The sequence below is a fragment of the Phyllopteryx taeniolatus genome, chromosome 4 (assembly GCF_024500385.1).
Source record: "Phyllopteryx taeniolatus isolate TA_2022b chromosome 4, UOR_Ptae_1.2, whole genome shotgun sequence".
In the NCBI taxonomy this organism is placed as follows: Eukaryota; Metazoa; Chordata; class Actinopteri; order Syngnathiformes; family Syngnathidae; genus Phyllopteryx; species Phyllopteryx taeniolatus.
Genome location: NC_084505.1, coordinates 30,380,330 through 30,404,655, shown reverse-complemented (window position 1 = coordinate 30,404,655; position 24,326 = coordinate 30,380,330). Strand labels below are relative to the sequence as shown.

At 41.3% G+C, this 24,326-nt stretch overlaps 1 protein-coding gene across 3 annotated transcripts; it reads right to left on the bottom strand.

The window, feature by feature from the left end:
* Positions 1-414: 414 nt before the first annotated feature.
* On the bottom strand, positions 415-22,685 carry rab11fip4b (RAB11 family interacting protein 4 (class II) b). Of its 3 annotated transcripts, XM_061771563.1 has the most exons (14): positions 22,577-22,685; positions 22,260-22,439; positions 11,315-11,547; positions 11,031-11,216; positions 9,278-9,412; positions 8,145-8,180; positions 6,656-6,755; positions 6,240-6,343; positions 5,992-6,132; positions 5,812-5,893; positions 5,549-5,686; positions 5,314-5,472; positions 2,962-3,105; positions 415-2,082 (listed from the first exon to the last, which is right to left on the bottom strand). In XM_061771563.1, exons 2-14 carry the CDS (start codon positions 22,335-22,337, stop codon positions 1,966-1,968), a joined length of 1,653 nt encoding a protein of 550 aa, XP_061627547.1. In that variant the 5' UTR covers positions 22,338-22,439; positions 22,577-22,685; the 3' UTR covers positions 415-1,965. The 3 variants fall into 3 exon arrangements, with proteins under 3 accessions (XP_061627547.1, XP_061627546.1, XP_061627548.1); XM_061771562.1 differs by having other exon boundaries at positions 22,260-22,659; XM_061771564.1 differs by having other exon boundaries at positions 22,319-22,659.
* Positions 22,686-24,326: the final 1,641 nt, after the last annotated feature.

Genomic DNA, 24,326 nt, shown 5'->3' with positions numbered 1-24,326 from the left:
TTTCTTATGTAACATTCTAACTTCTTGGAGATGGTAAAATGTACATTTAAAATTTGTTAGCTGTAGGCTAAAATGATCAAAATAAGAAATCATAAAATGGTTTACTCTGTAGTCAATCTACAGTTTTTTTAACTGAACTACAATTCTAATTGGAGATGCACAGGCACAATGATTTGACAATACTAAAAATATTGTTTTTCTGTTTTTGCAAATTCACATCATTGTTTGATGATCAAAGTATTCAAATGTACTCCGTGTACAGTTGCGGGTACACTAGCACAATGAAGTTAAAACCAATACAAGCGCTGTATCAACAACCCTAAGATAATAATCATTTGTCATCTTATCTTATGTTCTAGTGAAAAGTATTGACATATACATGTAAGTTCTACAGAAGAATAAAATACAAAGATATGAATGTGGTATATTTTAATAGCTCCATGTGCTCCTTTAATTTCAACTCTTGAATGGTACAAACAGCCCGAGTGAAACCATTTGCTAAGCAAGACGCAAAACAGCAGGTATTTGTGGATAACTTAAAATTGCTCACTATGCTCACCATTGAGTTCAGATTAGGAAGACTGTTTACTACCCATAAAGCAATTGAAACTATATGGACTTTCTGTGAGCAATAACAAGTGTAGAAATGCAATAAAATCATTCTCCCACAGTGTTATAAAATTTTTAAATTGACAAAAACGCTAACCTTTGCCCGGCTACCACACAATGCATTGTGCTATGAGTCTACCAATAGGACACTTAAGCCATTGCATGTTCTTTCCTGATAAGATTCGTACAATATAGATTCTTGAAAAAGACGAGCCAGTGGCACGTTTACAAATAATCACTATGTAATTCCAACATTTCCAAGTTAGGAGAATGATAAGACATAGAACGTACCCTTCTGAAAAGCGTCCTCCCAAGGCACAGACAGAAAGTATGAACCATGCAGAGGGAAAACAAACCATTTTTGTGCAAGGAAGCAATACTCAAGTTTCAGTTAATTACATAGTACAGCATTTTGTTGTCCCTTCGCGCATATCAACATGTACATTCATGATATTTACACTTTTATAAAAATTCACACAACCATTCGGGCTGTGTGGTCATGTCGTTAGTCCCACGCCAAAGCGACAAACAGAAGTGGTCACATTCTTTCCACCTTGTCCCATTTCTGTTGAGATTATTATTGCTAACAGCCGTTTAAGATTTCAAACCTTGGGGAGGTGCGAGATAATGGCATTTACCTAAATTCCTGTTTAAAGACATTCCTCCGGGTGGGTGCACCTTCCTCTCCCTAAAGTGACGACATATGACAAAACCCATGAAGAAAAACCTTGAGAGGAGTGAGTGACACAGCATGTGTCATTGCAAAGTTCTTGGAAGACATTTTAGACACAAATATAACCTCCTTTGACTTCACCTAAACCCTCCTTCATTTGGCGACGTGACCCATTTCATTCTAAAGTTCTCTCTAACCACCTTTTCCACATTTCACAACCTTCTTTTCAGACATGCCAATGCCAAACATCACTCAATATCTTTTTTTTTTTTTTTTAATTATTATTCTCCTGCATGACTCTAAACATAGCCACTTACAGATCAGATGGTAGTACACTGGCCATACATCTCACAGCGCTTAACTATTGGCCTACACTGAGCAAACCGCTCCGTTTACTAATATGACAACAGATGATAGCAATGCACACGTCCACTGGTTTACAATGTTCCAGTTATCATACCTGTGCGCACATAGTCCAGTACAGCAAGTAGTCTTCACAGCACAGATAGAGTAGAAAAAGGGTGGATGACGTTCAAGAGTCACAGCAGCATAACCATGAAGTCACTTCCCTTTATGTCCCTGTTTTTCAATCCACAAACAGCAGGGGGCGATATTCCAGTTGTTTATGTTCCATTACAGGGTGTCTCATGTTCTGTACAGACTCTTAAGAAACAGAGTCACTGCTATTTCTTGATCTCCAGGATGGACGGATTGTGATCGAGGATGGATAGAATGATTTTGTCCATGTACTGCCGCAGCCGCATGTTGATTTCCTCCTGTTCCTTCAGGGCTTCCATTAACTGGGGAAATAGTAGCACAGGCCATACATTTATAAAGAACTGTTTGGCAAATAAACACAGTAATCGCTTGTCCTTTTCATTCACGCTTAGGTATGACAAGTCAGTGGTGCATTAGAAATCATTCTAGTGATGATCTCCATATTGCATAATATCTGCTCTATTGACTCAGATGAGGAACGATGTCAGGCAGTGCGGTCCTGCGCTGACTCATCCCTTGCTGCTCTCCACTGCACGGTCATGGCTTGGCTCAGTTTTGGGTTGGCGGTTTTCCAAAATTCTACAGATGCACTACATTACATGCGGAGTGACACTCCCTAAGAAAAACACCAACGTTGGAGAACAAGGCTGTCCAGTTTTTAGTTTTCCGCATGTGGCTCAGTTAAGGGAACTCATTTTATTCCGGCAGCATGAAAACCGACCGCTGCAGCAAATTGGAGGTTGTGGAGTACAATAATGCAGTATCCAGAGTTATATCTAGCTACCCATTAGAGTGCAAGCATTGGTTTTACTTGATGTAAATGGTGGAGCAAGATGTACTGCGGTAGGAAATGGGATTCTTTTTTTTTTTATTTTCACCTCATAATGACAACAAGTGTGCCAAGCTTGCTGCATCATATTCAAAAAGAAGAGTGCTGCCAAAGATGCATCAACAAAGTATTGTGAGCAAAGGAAGTGAATACTTGTGATTATGTTTTTATTTTTATTTTTAATACATTTGCCAAAATGTAAAAAAATAAATATAATAAAAAAAAAATTTATTTCACAATGTCATTTTGAAGTGTTGTGTGTAGAATTCTGGTAAAAAAGGTGGAATAAGTGAAGCGCTGTGAATACTTTCCGGAAGCACTGTACTATCACACACCGTGTTATGAATTTTACCTGGTCTCTGGAGGCGTTCTCTATCTCTGCAGCCAGAGACTGGGCCTTGGTCTGCGTGGCGAACAGATTCTTGGCTTCGTACAGGCTCAGGCTGAGAATCTCACCGTTCAGCTCGTCGTTCTGCTCCTTCAGCCTCTGGTTCTCCTAGAAATAGACAATTAGAGAAAAAGAAGCGGTAAGTGTTCGGGCGAAGTCGCTTGCACTTGCTTGGCCACCCAGCATCAAAGGCAGCAGTGCACATCTATGAAGACAGTCAATACCTACGGGACAGGTTATGAGTGCATTGCCTGGGGCGTTATAAAAGCTCCATGATGACCTTGAGCGGACCGTTGACCAGAGAGTGAGTTTGCTTTTTCGTGTATGCTTTACTTTATCATTAGTAAAGGGACAGCAGCTCTGAGTCCGGGTCAGCTGGGGCAGGTAGTCACTCTACTCCATTGAGATTAGTGGTTAATGTCGAGGGGACGGGTCAAAAGCAATTTTACCATAGAACTGGGACTGAGCAGTGCCCCTGACAACCCCAGCTGCTGGAATTCAGGGGGAAGAAAGTCCTGGGACATAAATCGCTTCACACACACACACAGTATAGACATTTACACAAGTGTGAAGGCAAGCATGGGATAATGAGTTTCTCCTATGGGACACTTTACTGGGACTGTTTTCCTATTACAGGTAGCCCTTGCTTGTCTAAAACATAAATTTGAAATAAAGTTGACCAAGTACTAAAACAGTAAACGCAGGCAATAGATGAAAGTAATTCACCAGTGTAACACCTGTACAAAGCCAATCATGGGCACATCTAAAAACACATACACGTACTGTCAATGTTTACTTAACAGCAGGACGGTACACTTTACGCAGACAGCAAATAGTATTGAAAGTCAGGAACATACATTTCAGGATGCACCTCGATTCATAAAATAAACAAACAAACAAAAAAAAACCCTCAATGGACTTGCAGAGTTTGAATGATTAAAATGCTGTTTAGAAGTTGGTAAAGGGCAACAGAAATAAACATACACAAAGTTATTTTTAATATTGCGACAGAACAAGTGTATCTACTTCATTTTTTATGATTAATTGATTGTTACGAATTCTGTGGAATTGATTTTTGGTTAATCTTTTCTTGAAGCAATTGTGTCAAAATGGAGTGGGCTACTCCATTGCAACCAGAACATCTATCCATCCATTTTCTGAGCCGCTTCTCCTCACTAGGGTCGCGGGCGTGCTGGAGCCTATCCCAGCTGTCACCGGGCAGGAGGCGGGGTACACCCTGAACTGGTTGCCAGCCAATCGCAGGGCACATACAAACAAACAACCATTTGCACTCACAGTCACACCTACGGGCAATTTAGAGTCTCCAATTAATGCATGTTTTTGGGATGTGGGAGGAAACCGGAGTACCTGGAGAAAACCCACGCAGGCACGGGGAGAACATGCAAACTCCACACAGGCGGGGCCGGGGATTGAACTCGGGTCCACAGAACTGTGAGGCTGATGCTCTAACCAGTCGGCCACCGTGCCGCCGCAACCAGAACAGGAACTGTTAATTTAGTGGTAACGAGGTTGCCGTCTGAGGAAGACCCTTAAGAAGTAAGTTGTTTTTAAGACCAACATAATGGAAACTATGCTATTTGTATAGCATGCAATGTAATTGATTAATTGAGCTCAATTTTCTCCTTGAGTTGATTCTTAGTATTTATAAAAAAAAAGATGTGCTGTGTCATTTTCTAGCATCCCTGCCATTTTCTGATTTGACCCTTAGGATGTGTCAAATAATTTGATTATTAAAATGTGCATTAAGTCACTGATGGAGTAGCGGTTCACTCGCCTGATGTCTGTGCTGGCAGCGTAGGTTCAATTCCCACTCAGTGGTTGTCTGTCTCTATACAATATGTGTCGTGTGATTAACTGGCGACCAGTCCAGGGTGTATTCTGCCTTTCGCCTAAAGTCAGCTGGGATAGACTCCAGCCCCCTGTGAATCCTCAACAAGCTAAGCGACATAGAAAATTAAGTGATTGAGGAAATGTCCATGAAAATGTTGATTAGATTCCTGGATGGACTGCGTGACAAATGTTTATCAAATACATATACAAGGAATACACCAATCTCCATTGCACCTACCAGGACATTTGTAGAATTAGCTGTATACTAAAAAAAATAAAATAAAATTTCACTTAATTGGTCCGAAAATTATTACATTATTTACTCGTGATGCACCAAATTTTTCGGCCAACGTTAATGGATTAATGGATGCATGGATTAGTTCATTGTAATAAAACACGTATGCTAATTGCGCAAGACGTTGTACAGCGGGAGTTATACAGAGTTGACAATGGATTAAAAAGTACCTGCTTGAGCCTCTTGACCTCGTACTCCATCTCCACCTCCCTGGTCCTGCTGTTGTATTCGGACAAACTAGAAGACGAGCTGCGTCCTCGTCCGGGTTTCTCTGCCTCCAGCTTGAAAAGCTGCAAGTGCTCCAGCTCTCGCCGCAGGTCCTCGATCAGCTGCACAAAAAGGGTCGACATACAGTGAGCCATATTATAGAATGTCGGTGGTGCGTGACCAAATATTTATTCGCACCTCCTGCATGGCCTCTTTCTCTTGCTGGAACTGGTTCCTGCTCTGCCGCAGTTTGTCCATCATTTTCCTGTACAGGTCCATCTCATCCTTCAGACGCAAGCTGGTGTCCTCTAGCTTATCTGTCATCCTTTGCTTCTCCTGAGTACAAACATACTTTCATGTTTTTGTGTATTTAAAAAAAAAAAAAAAAAAAAAAAAAAAAGAAGACATTCCTATATACAGTATGCGCTCATGCAAGCAAATATACACAAATTGTGGCTCACCTCGTCCAATTTCTCTGTGTGCGTCTTGAGTCTGCACATGCTAACGTGCATTTCATTTTTCTCATCCTCCAGCTGCTTAAGTCTAAAAGTATGAAACATACACAATCGTCAATTCCGCCACACATAGGAGGATGGGCATATTAAAAGAACCACTAATATATGCTCGTGTGAATTTCTCACCGGCTGTTCAGCAGCTCAATCTGTGTGTTTTTGTCTTGCTCCATCTTGCTGAAGGCCTCTCTGTGTCGTTTCAACTCCCCCTGCAGATTTTGGTTCTCACGGGTCTCCTGGTCTTTCAGCTGCTCCTCCAGCTCATTAACTCTTCGATTATTGAATCAACAATGAATATTACTCCTACTCAGAATACTGGCAATTGGCAAAAACCTTTAAAAGCGTGTGAACTTGTAGCACATCGTTTTGGGCCATACCTGTGTACTAAATGCGTGTTATCCTGCTTCAGTTTGGACTTCAGATCACCGTTCAACAAAATTTCATTCTCTAGTTCTGCAACTTTCTTCTCCAAAGAGTTCACCTGGCAAAGACAAGAAGTTAAGTAAAAAAAAATCTCAAGCACGCCACACAATTGTAATACCGACCATCCATTTTCTATAGAGCTTCTCCTCATTATAACACCCATAAGTTACGTGTTCTTCAGCGTTAAGCATGTATATTCTTTGGCTTGAATTCTTTAGGCTCAGATCATGACTGTTAATTAACTAATAAACGAATGCCTTTTAGCATTGACAGTTACATAAAAAAGTAAAGTACACCTTTCAACTGAAGGAGAAAGCCAAGGTTCAAAAACCCGACTCGCTCCTTGCTGTTACTTTAGACATGAACATACCTTCTCATTGATGTCGATGTCACAAGAGTCGACGCTATCTCGGAAAAGGTCCTCGGTGCTGCCGTTGCTGCTACTCAAGTTGCTGTTGTGGAGCAGCTGCCTGCTCAAACACACCGTGGCACACAATAGATCTCTTTAGTGTGTTTGCATGACTGGAACAGAAAGTGCAGGGCAGGACAAATATCTCTCCAAGGAAGGCAGAATGACAGAACTTCACCCGAGGCGAATGTCAACTAGAGAAAGTGGTGCAAACAAAATTTAAATAGCACGCACGTTATTTTAGCGGCGTTGTAAATAAGGTGTTTTTGTGTCTAAATTGACATTTCAATTGTTATCCGTGCCTTGAAAGAACAACAGCGGCCTCTCGTTCTTGGGGAAACTCAAAAGAGGAAACTAAAAGGAGGAACACATAACGAGGGCAATAAAAGGGGAAGAAAGAACCAAAGCAGACAGAGAGAGAGAGAGAGAGAGAGAGAGAGAGAGAGAGAGAGAGAGAGAGAGAGAGAGAGAGAGAGAGAGAGAGAGGACAGTGCAGGCATCAAGCGTTATATTGAATACATAGATCAGCTCTGACAGGCCATTTTCACTCTGTCACTATAACTCAATTGGTGCGGCTGGAAAAAGGGATACAAAACATCTAACCCGGTCCAAACCAACAGAGCATCTGGCCTGGAGCAATGATTTTACAGCACGTTCTGTTAGAGATGTCGAAGCTTTTATTAGCTTAAGCAGTTAGTAATTAACTGACTCTTTAAGTACAACACTACACGGGGAAGCCGAGACAAAATGAAGTAGTAAATGCTTATCTGCTGTATTATTCTGTGGTTACGTAAACAATGAGCAAACCTTTATTTCCTTTACTATTTGTTGGACCTAATAACTTTTTAACCTGAAAAAAGGTTACTTACTTTAACCCTAGCAGCGTTTAAGAAAGACATGTCATACTATTAAAAAACTTAAGAGCTCTCATTCACTAAATATGTGTCTGCAATATAGGCTCAAATTTATACCGTCCATCTTCTATAGCGCTTGTCCTCATTAGGGTCGCAGGTTAGCTGGAGCCTATCCCAACTGAAACACGAATGCTGAAGTAGAGATTTAAACCCCGAACCTCACAACTGGGAGACAGATGTGCTCAGCAGCACATCAAAATATTTAAACATTTTCTAAGATTTTGCGCAATTGTTTTAGATACTGTTTTTGATATACTCACCAGAAAAGTGATGTCAGAATGCAAAAGTGTCCACAATGGGTTCAAAACACACACTGGTCTTCACTCAGAAGAAAGAGTGTGTGTTGTACGACGAAGATCAGAAGATCCATACCGAGTGGCCTTTGTAATACTTTGGCTGTCTTACATGAGTAGGTATTAGAACAGCCCTCACTATGACGCAATTGCAATGCAGTTTTGCCCTCAAAAGGCCTCAAAACAAACATGGATCCTCACAAAGATAGAAAGACAAAAGCACTGAGAGAGTGTCTTTCTTACCTCCCAAAGGCTGTGCTGGAGATTTTCCTGTTGGGGCTGCACCCAAAAAAAATGTGAGAGAGAGCTATATCAGTGAATTGCCATGGAGATGTATCACAGTTCAACAAGGCAGTGGGGCTTGGGCGGGGGGTGGGTCGGGGCTTTTAAATTGTGTGATAAGAGAGATGTAAGACACAAAATATGAAATAGCTACGCTTCTTTGTTCAAGGGATGGAAATAAACCAGACAAATTTGACTTTACAACTTCATGAATGTGTGAGTCCATCTTCGAAATGACCCAGATGCAACAAACTAAATGTATCTGTGCGACAATGTGATCACTTTAATTACATGAACAGTAAACGACGAAGCGGCTTACAATGCATGCAAGCTTGTTCCAGTCAAATGTCTCCAATTGATGCGTTTTCATTTAATTTGCCATTTCATCACCAACTCTTTCTGCCCATGCCCACTCTATTGTTGATAAGGTGAATGCATGAAGCATTATTTGCAGTAGAGCCCTTTTCTCCTAAGTCAGCTTCGAGTCCCACACTGAATTAAAGATGAGTGGACGCAGGCAGGTACGGCTATTAAGGGTCACCCTGGATTGTGTTTCCATTAATAGATTCCCTGCTGCAATGCCTGATGAGGTAAGCGTGGGAGTGAAAGCCTTATGTAAGAATTAATTAAGCCTTTATATTAGGGGGTGTGCGTGCACATGTGCTGAAGACAATGTTTCTTTTATATGTAACGCGAAATGCATGCTTCTAGACAACCACAAAATATCTCACCGCTCATCCTCGAACTGTTCGTTACACTGTATACAATTGTGATTCATTTTTACTTTTCAAAATACTTGTTCGTAAAGTTGTGACTTGTCTGTTGTGTTTTTTCCCCCTTAGATTTTGGAAGCATTTTAGATACATTTGATAAAAAGTAGGCTAGGCTTAAATAAGTAAGTATGTGACTGTTCTTTGTTAAAGTGTCTTGTATTATGAAATATGTTGCTGTATGGTGACCGAATAAAAACACTACTATTGCTACTGCTACTACAGTTCAGGAGCATCTCGATAAATTAGAATATCGTGGATAACAATTTAGTTTAATAGTTCAATACTAAAAGAATATGTACATATGACGGACTGGCATTCTACCTGTTGGCCTTGAGATTTTTGAGACGTGCTTCCAGGTCATTCAGCAGGTTGACTTTTTTGCTGCACTGAGAACAGTAGATGTCCACCATCTCACTAGGGTAATGTTGACGCACCTTTCGAGGTGTTTGGCCCGCACTGTAGACACACAGACACAAAGAAGTGAATCTCATCTGCCTGCCAGGAGAGGCATACGGATCTAACCCAGTACTGTCGTGCAACCTTAGTGGCAAAGTTGGGGGTCATGCGCTTGAGTCATCTATATATAAGCGACACTATGTGAATACAACTCTGCCGCTAAACCACTTTCACACCCACTTATGGATCTAATCGTCTTTCCATACAGCGGCTATTGATTACTGTTCCGTGTCTGTGTTTGAAATCGATCGACTGTGACAGGTATCCAGGTTGCGTTCGTTGTGTCAGGACTCACAGCGCTTAATGGCTTCATGTCAGGGTGCTATCATGACATGCAGACTTGTGAAATCGTTTCTTCCTTTTTTTGGCCAAGAATCAAAGGCTATTACAACACAAAACCAAAGATGAATTCTCTATATTAAACTTTAATTTGAATATTAAACACATTGAATTAACTATTAACTGTCTGGTCCAAAGTGCACCGCACATATATTTATACAATAGCTTGTTTACTTAACTGAAGATGGGGGAGAGTTTATTCAGGGAGCGGCCTTTACTTGTTCTGTACTGTACAATTATAATTATTTTTACTTATAGTATTAGACCAATTTCAAGTGAAATTGGAGTTTGAAGCAAAAAGGAGAAAGAAACTGAGGAAAACTGGGCAAAACGAACTTGCGTAGCTCCAGGAACTTTAAAGATGGATGCCACGACACCGTGTAGCGATCGCGTCAACGTGAACTCGAATGATAATTGCCGAAAAAGACACAGTTGCCACATAACAGAAGATCAGCTTTAATTTCGTGCACGGAACCTGTGTACAACACGCGGTAAGACTCCAAACTTAAATTCGTCTGAGAGATGTAACATTCTCTGATGCTGCTGTTTTGCTCGGCAAAAGAGTTCCAATGTGCTCAGCGAGTAACTATTTAACATCATGCATATGAATGAAAAAACATGTACAAGATCTGAAATCATTACAGTTAGTACTTTTTTTATTAATAGAGAAAATACAGTCGGCAATTTACACAGGTATACTGTGGCAGTTGTTGTTTTTAAACAATTGATCCTGATCCAACTAATTAAATGTAATCTTTTTTTTGAGTACTTAGAATAGTTGTTGTTTGGCCCATTGTTTGGCCTTGTTCTTGATTGTACCTTTAACCTACTTTCCACTCATTTAAAATTCCTTCCCAGGCCCCACAGCCGGCCATCTAAGACTTCTCCTAAATCCGGCCCTCATTTGGAATATAATTCTCTCTTTGCCAGCTCACTTTTAAGTTTTGCCCGCTTGGTATGCGTGGGGGGGAGAAACACAGCAGTTTTCTCTGCTTTATCAGTCAGGAGTCTTAATCGCATTAAACAAAAGCCACTGGTGAATATTAACGTGGTCCTGGGGCAAAAGTTCCAAAACTGTGGGTCAGGTAATGAGAGTGGCGCATACATCAAATCAAGGGGAAACTACAGCTGCTGAGTACTTTACAGTGGTATTTAAGGATGAGCCAATACCAGTATCGGTATACAGAACTGTACATTTGTACTCGGACTTGAAAAAAAATGCTCCAATACTATACAGCGCATGCTTTGTTTTTTTGTAGTGTCGCCGAGGCTTTCTTACCTTGAGGACACGGATGAGCCAAGATCGGAGTATCCGTTGATGCGGGTCTCGTCGTCTAGACAGGGACTGCTGGGAGCGTAGTCAGGCTCCTCCCCTTCCCCGTAGTCCTCAAACTGCTCCTCGTTCAGGGAAGCCGAGGAGCGTGTTGACAGATCAGAGGTAACGGAGTTGCTTGTGCCGCTTGTCCTGATGACAACACAATGAAAGAATGCATTGTCGGTATAATAAAACGGCAAAAAAAGTTGCATCTTAATCGGAAACCCGAGAAATGAGATGTGTCCTACTTCTCAGCGGGGAAGAAGAGATCCCCCAAGATGTCTTCTTTATCCCCCAGTCTGGTGGGACCCTCCGAGGTGTCGGACCCTTGGGTGCTCTCCACTGCGCTGTCTCGGTCTGAGTCTCTCTCCTTGCCCTCGTCCTCCTCTTCTTCTCCAGGGAACAGTGGGCTGCTGGGTAAGGAGTCAGGATAACCCCGCGTGCACATGATGACCGGAATGTGCTGCTCGTCCTCGCTGGACTGGAGGGTGATAGGCAAGAGGGGACAATATAAGATCATTTACTCTTTTAAGTCATTGTGATTCCATTGGTATCATTTAGTCCACTCGGAAAAGCACATAGATCATTCTCATATACCGTACTCTCCACACCTAAATTCAACCATATATGGTCAATGCAAAGCCCCATTATGAATATAAATGAGCCGTGCTGATCAATCCTATGTGAGGGGTGAATCATATCGACGAGTGAAACAAAAAGGAAGAAATGGTGCTTATTGGTGAGGTAGGGCCTGCCGGAGAACCTCAACGTAGCAGAGAATCTTCTTGTTTTTCAGCAAACAGGCTTTTTCATTTCACTTTTAACTAATATTTATTTATCTTGCTTTTACTTAGCTTTTTATTTGTATCTCCACTCTTATTGTATTTATTTTTATGTTGGTTTTATAATATATTTTCAGGTCTGTCTATCAATTTTTTATTTTATTTTTTTTAAACAAAGTAATCACTGGATGCATTTTTATTGATACATTCTGTGTATTTTACAGTCAATCATGATATCTTGCTCATTTACCTTTCTTCTTTTGACATAAAAAGCACTTGCACGTTTTCTTAACATTTATTAGACACTGCATGTATGTTAATTTAAAAAATATTTGGACATTGTTGTTTTGTATTAAGTGTGCCACATTTATAAATCACGTTTTATGGAGGATTAGACATTTAGTAAATTCCTCTCTGTTGGAATGTTCATAAGCCCATAACAGGGGGTCTGGAGATGAGGAGGAAGCGGGGTGAAAAGGTTGATGGGTCATAGGCCACAGGTCCTGCCACACTGCATTCAATTGTTTCAATCCTGTGTGATACAACATGTCTTATCCCAGCATGTCTGAGCAGCTGAAAGGCAACAACGCATAAGGGGGAGGTGCACGTGAAGAAGTGATGAGATCAGACAGACGACAGAACAATTCAAACGTTGCTAAAGAGGAGAAACACTCAAAAGCAGGAAATTGTGCAAAAATGTGGGGCAAAAAAATAAAATAAAATAAGGTATGACAAGATTGAGGATACTCAGTCTGACTGCGATTGGAACGAAATACCAGTTGCACTTACTCTGCAAAAGTCAGATGAGGATAAAGTTTGTCATAAAAAACGTATTAGACCCTGACACTGAGCACCTCAATACAGCAGGCGAAATGAAAGGTGTGTTTACCAATAAACTATTCCAGCATCCGGCAAAGTACCACTTTATTTGTACAGCAACATGTGCTGGTTGATGAAATGACTTCATTATCGTGATAAGATGCTTCATGTGGTACAGCTGACCGGTTATGAACACTTGATATTTTGTTTTTTTCTGTTGAAAAGGTTAGAGTGGGTGAGTAGTTTTCCATTGACGTGCTATTTAATACTTGTGATAATACACGTCGAAACTGAAATCACATTACTCTTAAGACACGAACCTGTATCACCACCAATGGCAGAACAGCGACACACCGCTTCCCAACTCCCAGAGTAATCATGATAATTATAATAATCCTCCTCCAACTGTGTAAATGTGACAAAAAAAGTCATCTAATCGGAGTGAGCAAAACTGCAGCTATCGCTACTGCTAGGTCAATGCGTGGGGAGAGAGGAGGGGAGGAAACATGGCTAGTAATCCAAATAACCCTGAAATTACGGACCTTTGAATCTCATATAGGTTAGCAATATGGGAAAATTTCGACTATACGGTTGGAAACACAGGTTGAAATCACGAAGGCTGTGCAACTGAAACCTTGCTGAGCAATAGAGAATAGGGAACAACAAAACAGTTACCTGGGCCTGAATGAACTTACACACTGTAAAAACTACATTGATTAAATGCATGAAGAACGCTTTGAATCAGTGCGAGTCAGCGCAGCAAAGGGAATATGGGATGAGCTGAAGGCTGGACGATGCAGTGAAAAGGAGGATGGACAGATGGATGCGCGAGAGGAAAACAAGGAAGACGACAACAAGGAGAGAAAGTGCAGCAGAATGTTGAGATGGGACTGCAAAGGTTTGGTCTGTAACTCTATTTCCCTGCATTCACACTCCTTCGCCGTCGGGTGACTGAAACGTTGGCAACACCAAAGGATTTGCAACTGCATTAAATGCCTCGCGTCTGATGTTCAGGCCGAGCTGTCGCCAGTGGGTGCTTGTGTCATCTCACATCCATTCAGTGGGTCCAAGAGGACGCTACAAATTTCTGAAAGTGGATTTGCTCTTCTTTAGGGATTACACTTGCGAACATATAAGATAATCGTGAGCTTTTTCGATAAACAATTCCAAACTGAAGTGATTTTTTTAAATCAGTGTCCCTGTCTCCTTTTAATTATTTTCTGAAGTTCTAATATAGGCTGAGGATTTCTCAACAAAATACTGATAATACAATACTGAAAATACAATTCAGGCAAAATGTTTTGACAGAGGAGCTAAACTTATCTAATGTTTTTGTAACCTCACTATAATAATTTCCTCAAGTTAACTGATAGCATCAATGACCAGTGACAGTAAAATCACCTCACTGTGAGGAATGTAAATCAATGCGGGAAAGTGCACACACAGGGCATGAGTATACACATACTATAAGACTAAAAAGGAAACCATCCATAAATAGCCAGCATAATTTTAAATAGAATGGATGGATTGTCCCTTCTGCTATGCTATGTACAGTATATTGGTATTCCCTAAAATGTATGGAAAATATGTTGACTCTAGTAAAATAAATAAATAAATAAATAAAAATAATAATAATAATGTTTGTGTGTATCTAATCGAAATCTCTTAGAATATGAACAATTTATTCAGGAAAATCTTCAACAATAAATGGATTTTAAAAAACTTTGTCGCTTGTTTACAGTATGCAGAATGTCTATATTTCTTTCTACAGCTGACCGTGAAAGGGGATTGTTTTATCAACGTTGTCATCCATGCGAGACAAGCAAAAAGGCAACAAAACAAATATTTTACTAGATTGTCCTTGTGAAAACATACGGTAGCCTTGATAACAGGATTTATAAAAGAAAGGAATTGTGGTTTTGGCTCTCGGGCGCACCTTGTTGCTAATAAATAGTATTTACTTCTTAAGTGACTGGGAAAAATAAGAGTCAACAACAATAAAGGTGCATTTGCTAAGATAGGAGATCCTTTATGTTAAAGAAGCCAAAGTCCATGCTCAGGCCAAATTCCACGACAACCTAATGTCATCATCATAGACACGCAACTCTGAACGGTAACCAAGTCTCCTGCCAAAAGTACGACTCCGCATATTACAAGCCAGTGTAGCATCCTTGATGATTTCACACGCTCCACACAGAGGAAGTCATGACTCATGCTTCACTATCAGTTTGTTAAAACTGAAAGAACTGTTTGAATCTGGAAGAACTGTTGACTCACAATTCTGAGAATTTAAATAAATCTTTCTCCTTCTAAACTTGTCTTTATTTCCTGGCAGCCAAGAAATATATCAACATGGAAACTTTGGCTAAATCCTGACATATGACGTGTGTCAGAAAAGTCCTACGACAGGTGTCACAAAAGATATATTTCAAATTCAAACTACACTGTTCCCCCTCAAAGTAATCCCTCTGGAAGTCAAATGCATTTTTCCAGCCTTCTCTGTCACACCTTGATGCAGTCCTCGAAGGATTCTTCTGCGATCCTTCGCAGCGCTGTCGTCAGGGCCAACTCGATGTCGTCTGCGCCTTCACAACGAACGGGTCCCTCTTGAGCTTGGGAAAGCACGGCGACGATCTCGGTCAGGAACTGTCGGATGCTCAGGGCATTGTGACCAGGTGTATTCTCATGACGAAGCAGCCCTGAGTTGTACCGCCACAACTCTCGCCTCTTCTCGCGCATGGAACGAAGTACTCGCGGCACAATCTCTTTGTAGACATATTGGTTGATAGTCTGTCCCACACTGAAGGGGCAAACTTGTAGTCTGGGTTTGAAATGTTTGGGGGTTTTGACACCAGTCCAGGAACCTTTCTGACATACCTCATGTGCATGCAAGCATACAAAGGGGATAGCTGTACGAGCACAGGTTTTAAATACACAGACAGACATTTGCTTGTTTCTAATGGCGTCCTAAGGGACACAGGTAGCAGCTTGGATTACTAAGAATGTTGGCCTGGATAAAGCACAATGCAGGGAGGGGCATGTGGTGGCTGTGTGGAGGCATTCATACCGAAACTCTGTTCAGGTAAGAACAAGAACACCCAAGGGAAAAAGTGGCTTCATTTTTATTTGCCTTGTGACGCAGAACAAGAATTGTGTGTCATTGAAAAGATATTAGCAGAGAACTGTTTACGTTCAGATTACACTGTAGGTGTACAACGTAACAGGCAGTCTCTTTATTATTACAGACATTTAGGTGCTTCTGTGCTGTTTTGGTTAGCAACAGAGTTCAGAGCAGGTTTTATGTATTGAACAATCCATGGAGTGAGAGTTACAGTTAGTTTTTTTTCCTAGGAAAAACAGTAGCGTTTTGTTTAGCTTCTTTCACACGGCTTTTCTGTAAAATTGGCGTATCAAGAGGCTCAACTCATGAAGCAGGATATTGCAGTGTCTGTGAACGCATTGGCACAGCGACACGGGTTATGACAAAAAGATAATTAGATAAGTGCCGACGTCTGTGCCAGCCCGGTGTGACGTAGCTGATACTTGTGCGACAATGTTGATTGCTCTCACCATAGGGTGTGTTTCTCGGGTGTCAACCCTTCACATCCAAGCGATGGCTTCCCGCTATTCCTGTTCAAACTGCCACCATTCCACCTCTGTTATGTCACTGATCCTACTTCCAAAGCTGGAAAATGTTGGCCTTTCATTCCTGTATGTGAGAAAAGCACCCCTGTCTTTCGTCTTAAATGGGGATTCATTGGGGCACGGTGACTATTAGCGGGATGGCCACTATTTGACGATAGGACTTGTTGTTTTGTGGTCATTAAAGGTAATTAAAACACCAAAAGCTAATAGTGGTGCACGGTCCTTGTACATCTATTAAAACTAAGGGTGCGGAACAGCCGTTAAACAAGGAAAACCTGAAATCAGTACCACCATTAAGACCAAATGTGAAAACCCGTCCTCACAACTTTATGGCTGATCAAAAGGAAGCTATGAGTCACATTTTGACATCTTACTAGGCCTGTCATGATCATTTTTCCAAAATGATAGTTTCCCAAAAACTATCACGATATAGAATAATATTGTTGTTTTTTTAATCTGAAATCGTGAAAAATAAGGCCTGCCCTTATAATTTTGTATTATGTACTATATTTTATTTTTTGCTTTTAAATTCATTATTGTTATTATTACTATTGTAATTATAATTTCCTTTCTTGTTTCTCTATTAAATCGTTTTTCCTTACTCTATGATATGGATCCCCCTGGGTCTGCAAGACGAGCCTGGTTTACATGGCGTCTTCTATTCCGATTATAATCGGTTTAGAAACCCAAACTGAATGAAAATGCTCCATATAAACACCTCAATCGGAATAAACAGGCCGAATCCTAATGGATTTTCATTTGGTTTCACTGGGGTGGAATATCCCTTTTGCCAAACCGTTTTTTCGCCATGTATACCATCATTCATCCCAAATAGAGTCGGGAAAAGCTCTGTCTGCGCATGCTTCATCTCGACATGAATCCACGGTGACATCATTTACGCACGGCGTAAATATGGCGGGCTCCCGACAGAACCCATATGCGACGGAGACTTATAAATTGTTTTTAATCAAGCGATTTTTTAAAAATTAACGCATAAAAACAATCCCAACTACTTTGCTGAATAGACGACGGACCTCCATCTTGATAAATAACACGACGTTCACGATGATGTGCACGTCTCATGGCTGTTCCAATTAAATGTAGTGCACATCATGTATACACCCGATCGGAATAGATCACGTTACATGTAAACAGTTGACCGGAGATCTTCAATCGGAATGATTTCAATCAGAATGACAAAAAAAGGTCTCCATGTAAACCGGGCTACTGTGTGGTTGGTCCGCTGGAGATAAGCCCTTTACCTGTCAATCAAATAAACGTTGATGTTCCTTGTAGTCAACTACTGGCAGAATAACATGCGCCACTGAGGTTATGCTTCATCAACAGTTAACGTTCCCGTGTTTGTGTTAATTGGGGACTAACACACACAACAACTCTGAGAGCCACAAATGACTTTGCTGCGGTGGAACAAGCTGTTTAGCTCCTTAACTCGCTAGCTCGCTCGCTCGCAGGCTAGCTCGTTAGCTCGCGGCCGGGCTAGCGAAAACAGTTAACTTTCCCTTAAGTGTCTGTGTTGTGTGAATCTATGCATTGAACATGAAGCAAGGTTGTGGAGTATTGGACGGAGCCAACACCGGCAAGAGTGTACCCTTCCCCCAGGCGTTCCATGAGCCCACTAGCGGCAAATGACACAGCCTTCCAACTCTGTCGGGTCACTGTGTGATCCGCACGCCGGCTCACCACAACAATGACAATTTATCGAGTCCGGAAAAACTATCGTGGTCCATTTTATTTATTGTGCTGACACAATACAAAGGCTGTCTGTCCTCTTTGGTCAACCAGTATTTTAGAGCATGGGCTGTGATGGCAATTACAGAAACTATTCGCTTTTCAACATGCCAGTGAAATTCTTCCCCTTCGTCACCTCAATTAAAAAGACAACACCTGATAATATCACCCAAACACTCAGGCTTGTAATATTCAATGGTAAAATGTCTGCTCGTAATAATTTTATTCCTGTAATGATATGACTTTTTCCTACAAGAGATGTTATGAGATAGGGCGGCACGGTGGACGACTGATTAGCACATCTGCCTCACAGTTCTGAGGACCGGGGTTCAAATCCCAGCCCCACCTGTGTGGAGAGTTTGCATCTTCTCCCCGTGCCTGGGTGGGTTTTCTCCGGGTACACCGGTTTCCTCCCACATCCCAAACACATGCGTGGTAGGTTGATTGAGGACTCTAAATTGGCCTAAGGGGTGAATGTGTGCGCGAATGGTTGTTCGTTTATATGTGTCCTGCGATTGGCTGGCGAGCAGTTCAGGGTGTACCCCGCCTCTCGCCCGAAAATAGCTGGGATAGGCTCCAGCACGCCCGCGACCCTAGTGAGGATAAGCGGAACGGAAGACGAATTAATGAATGAATAGTATGAGATCGTATTTCCTTTTCATCTTCTATAGGAAACAAAAAAATAAACCATTGAATAATTGTGTGTGACATCTCACACACAACCTCAGCACCTCACGAGATCTCAACGTACCTCACTACCTCTTAGGCTAGACTCAAAAGAAGAAACTGTGTTTTGCTGAGTCTATTATTAAGTGCAAGCGTAACCCAACGAAGCGTACGTGTGTTGTTTTAAGTCCATTTGTTCTCAGGGTGGCAAACACCTGTTGAACTGTGTTGACTGTTTAACGACTCACAACACTTCATATCGACAACAAAGAAAGCACAGAGAAGGTGACACTAAACAGACAGGTAGTCAAACAAGTCAGGGATTTGTTTTTTGTTTTTCTAAGCCTTGAAATAGGACAGTAACAGTTTTTCTTGGCTGTGTTCACACACCAAAGAACTTTGCGTTTTAATCATTCACTCAGCGCACAGTGGTATTTTTATAATCTGACCCAAGGTTGCCCAGTAAAAAGCATGTTTAAGTCACAACCTGAATGAGCAGCATTTGAAATGTATTGTCACAACTATCTATACAATAATGCTGGGTTATAAAAAATAAAATTTCAACCAGCTATCAAATAGAAGGAGGTTATCAATTGCAGATGCAGAGTTCAGTTCCAAGCTGGTCGAGACTGATATAGGATTCTCCAAGTGTGAACTAATACTGAAATGATAGCGTTCACACTTGATCAAACTGACCACAAACAAATCCAAATAGAGTGCATTTTAACCAAAACGCAGGCTTCCTCACTAATGGACAGAAGACAGTGTGAGCAAATAGTGCAACACCATTTCAGCTGCTTATTTTGTCAGGGAAGCAGTCACATTTAAAACTACAATCAGTTCCCATTCTGCTCCAACATCCAGAATAGTTCAGTCACATCAAAAGAGATAACAGCACAAATAGCTGAGGTTCTTCTGTCATAAGAATTGTTCAAGGCTGCCGTCTTGACAGCCAAAGCGTTTTGCGTCTGGTGTCCTCAAATGTCACAGTGCCGAGAGAAGGGCAAGCCGATCTTTGTTTGCACTCAACAAGTGTCTTGCTGGCCACGCACTGTTTTGTCAGCCCACACAATCAGGGTCATTTCTTTGTGCGCCGTGGCAGACCCTCGGCAGGTGGTCAAGGCCCTGCCTCTTGGCCACTGAGACATTGGCATTATTACACTGTTCTCGCAAAAACAGAAACAAATGTTGAGGGTTTTGTGGGGACTAGGAAGTGCGAAGAAGCCACATTAAAAGATAAAAAGGACATTACAGGAAACATTTCACTGTATACTTCTGTCTCAGGAACACGCAAACGTTTATGCAATTATTTCATCAAAGCACTAGGCTCGAATATGCGGTTTCACGTCGCAATTTGTGAATCAAAATTCAGATTTTGCGCCTCATAAACACTCGCTGAAAAGCAAATCTGCCAATCAAAGAATTTAAAAGTTTTTTCCCCAATAGTTGAACCGCGGAGACGCTCCCAAAAAGCTTCGCTGGGCTGGACGCACGGGCATCAATGTGGCACAAAGCACTTACATCACATAAGACAAGGAAGTAGGAGGCACAAGCCAAGCTATTTGTACAAATTAAAGGTTAATACAGCATTTGACTTTGTACATAACTTTCTACTCGTAATTATACAACTTGTGCTCATAATAGAAAGTCTTGTTTTTTTTGGTGGCCCAACCACTTATTTGTAGAAGAGTACAAAGTGAAGGTTAATATTTGATTTTAAAGACACGTAATGACTCAGAAGATGTGAACGTTTTTCTATTGAAGTCTTATTTGTTTTGTGTGGACATTATTTCTCTCTCACAGTATCACTACACCAGGTGATATAAAAGAGATTATGGGAAAGGAAGGACCGATTTAACTCCAGATTAGCCCCCATTCATCCACTACAGCTCAACAGGGTGAGTTAATCTAGTTATTCAATTGCTAGTGTACACAGCGAGCCCGTCGACTTGAATATCTTCTTTAAGGCAACATAAAAAATATAATAATGAGAGTAATAATCCCATCCGACAGGGTAATACACTCAAACAAGTTGACTTGGGGAGAAGAAAAAAAAAAAAAAAAGTACGAACAGGGGTGTTTTTTATGACACGGTTTTATGTGAAGGAGTAAATCTCATTATGTAATGTCCTGTCCAGCTCCTGGAGTATTCCACACATCACATGTTGCTATTGACAAGCACAACCGGAACAAACTTATGTCGCTATTCTACTATTGGACTAATTCGTGAGTACCATTTGTACAGCCATGTGAGAAGTACAAACTTTACCTACCTAAACCTACCTTTACCTCATATTGTCTAAATAAGTGTCCCAACCTTTATTGATCCATCCATCCATGAGAAAAATCTCATGGTGCACCAGCAAAGAAAGATGTCACACAAAGTAGGAATACCGAACGATGATGATTTGGTCTAAATGTAGTCAAACATTACGCGTTTATTGTATCTTCTGCCATCTGATAGAAGAGCATTTATTGTAATTGCTCTGCCAGTCACTGTACAAGACTGGCATCGAAATATATATTTGTAATTAATAAACTATTTTCAGACAAATTAAGCGAAATTGGATAATTTCTCGCAGCCCCTTTTGTGAGCTCTCACTGGTCTAAAATATTATTTAACCACCTCTTTTATTTTTGGGGTGAGTAAATACATTTTAGTAGTGTTTACATTGTGTCCTTGTAAATGTTAGGGCTGTAAGAAGACTTCTTTCGTGAATGGACTGGAATATTGTATGTTCCACAAGTAGACAGCTGTCCTGCTAGTCCATATATTTAACTAGTCGTCGTGTTTTTCCCCTCAGACAGCAAACAATACAAACTTTTTGCCGTGGTTCGTATTAATGAAGGAGGACCAAGACTGGATTTTAAAGATCTACTTCAAACATCAGGTGAGAAAATACCAGTTTCCATGCCAGGCTGCTGATGTAATGGCTGATGCGCCACTCTGTTGGCTCACACATTTGTCAATCTGCGTCACCAGACCATTAACCTCACCGCATGTCACTGATTGTTCTGTTAATCAAATGTTGGAACTACAGTTCTGAAGCTTTATTAGTTATTTAGAATTGTATAGCGGCCCAGACAAATGTTTTTGTGGCCTGAATATGGCCCATGGGTCACAGGTTCCCCACCTGTGCAAGATTTAAATTACTAAAATTGTTTGTTTTGTTTTAATTTTTCATCTTGATAAGGCTATGATTATGAGATTATGTCACATTATGATAACATTTATATATCCCCCAGTGAGAGCGAGTGAGAGTGAATTTAAGACCAATGATGATGTGACACAAGGAAGACAGTGGCGTGAGATGTTTTGGACACCAACAGCTGAGACAGACAAGTACGCAACCAATAATGCAACAAATTCAAACTAAAAAAAACAAAAATTGACTACATGTTTTTTACTAACCACTCCTACACAACAACAAAAGATTTTAGCTTCATTCTTAAAAAAACATAATATTTTTTTAAAAAATAAAAGTGTCGAATATGTTGAGCCGAGTGTGATTTGTCAAGCCCCATTACACACCTCGCTTGCTAAAGAGGGGGGTCCACCGTCCAAAGCCCCCCGCTTAGCGTCACACAGACCTTCATCCACCGAATTCATCCACTCGCTCCGGTGGGGAAGTGTGGGAGGACGTCGGTCCTCCGTCTCCGTTCAGCAGCCGACACAGGAACAGGTGCTTCCCTCGTCTAGTCGACTCGGAAGCTTCGAGAGAGGAAAAAAAAAAAAAAGTCCAAAGGTTGCGTCGCTGCTAGTTTAAGTAGCACGGTCAGCACAAAAGCAGGCTTAAATAAACGAGCTGCTCCTTCTCTCTGTCCGTTACACACACAAGCACCAAGTACCAAGCTCACACGTCCCCGGCTTGAGTTGTTCTATTCACGGCCGCTCCCTCCTCCTCCTCCGTGTGGGAAGTAGAGAGAGAACCGCGGCCGTTGCTCGTTGCCAGGCAACTGTTCACGTAGGGCGGGGCTTGCAGATACCGCCCACTCAGGCTATATTTGCATATGAAGCCACACCCACCCACCCCATCGGCCTGTGTGGCCCCGTGTGTGGGGAATTATTGTCCAAGTGAGCACAGTGCGTCTGCTGTGATGCAGCACTTTCCAGCAGACGGAGCAAAGGGCGACAGAGCTCACTGGGAATCCCAAAACAACTGAAGTTGCTCTTCAGGAATTTGATTGGTCCTTTGAGTGAACTTTCATGCAAAAAAGATCGGGGAAAAAAACCCCCACTAACGTTGTAACATTACAATTTTTCAACTTTATTGCCCAAACCTTAAAACCAGATTTTTGACAGTATAATACAAACATATGGATGGATATATATATACACAAGAAGACTTTCACAACTAAACGACTCAGTAAGTTGCAGTAATATTGGTTGTTTTTTGCAGAGGATAATGAATATACAGTATGCTTGTACTGTTAAATTGTCAGTCTACGTGTGTTGCTGCACCCATTGTGTTCAAACACTGCACCATTGATGATGTTTGTTACCCTGTCTATGACGTTTTGCAATTTATGTTAGCATTAAGCTAACATATTTCCAAGGCAAAGTTATGGGTTGTTTTAAATGCACAAAGCCCCCCCCTCCTCCCCAAAAAAAGCAGTCGAGTTGCTGCTCGTATCTTGAAAAACTCGTAACTCAGGTCACTCGTAAGTCGAGAAACAATTGCATGTTCTAAATGCAGACACACTGTTGTCCACATAAGATATGAAAACTAGATCACAACGCGCTGTAGCAGCTCGGCTACCCGATACGTCTACATGGCGGCCATTTCGGGGAGGTCGTCGTTCCCATCAAAGGCAACGGATGGACATTGAAATGAAGTCGTAACGTGCTCATTTCTCAACTGATTTTCACCAAGTTTAGTTTTTTTGTCAACGCCAAAGCATTGGGCTATCAATACAATACAAAACAAGCACCCAAATTTTTTTTATTTTATTTACCTGTGAAAGGTTACTCGCTTGTCGTGCAACGATATGCAGCACAATGTACTGACATTTCTTGCCGTCCGCACATATGGAATGCTCTGACAACTTTTACCCTCCTAGCTTTGCATTGCCGTAGGCGCGCAGCTCAAAAGGGACATGTCATGGCTACCTTTCATTATCTAGGGCTGTCCACCTACAGCATGTTATCGAACTGATTCAAAGTTTGCTATAACGCAACAACACAAAAAAGTAAACAAGTAAAATAACAAACTGAAGGCCCAAACCACGAGTTCCACATTGGTAATCGCTTCATTAACACAATGAACCTCAGTTTAGCTGCAATACATCTTCTCATGCAGCAACTGAGTTGACCTGATTTCAGTGGCACTGCATAATAACGCAAAACGGGCACAAGAGTTGGTCTCATTTCTCCAAACAGGTCAGTGATAATAGCAATTATAAACCAGTGGCTTGTAGTTATGTGTTTATGTGCTGTTTGTTGGATGACCTGCTCCTTTCCCTTTGCAAAGGCACCCATTTGCAATTCTAATCAGGTCTGTGTGACACTGACACACCAAGCAGAGCGTAGAGGGGACCGCATCTGTTGAAGGTTTTGCATTGAAAAGAATGCAGCGATTCCCCCTTGGAGATAAAAAAA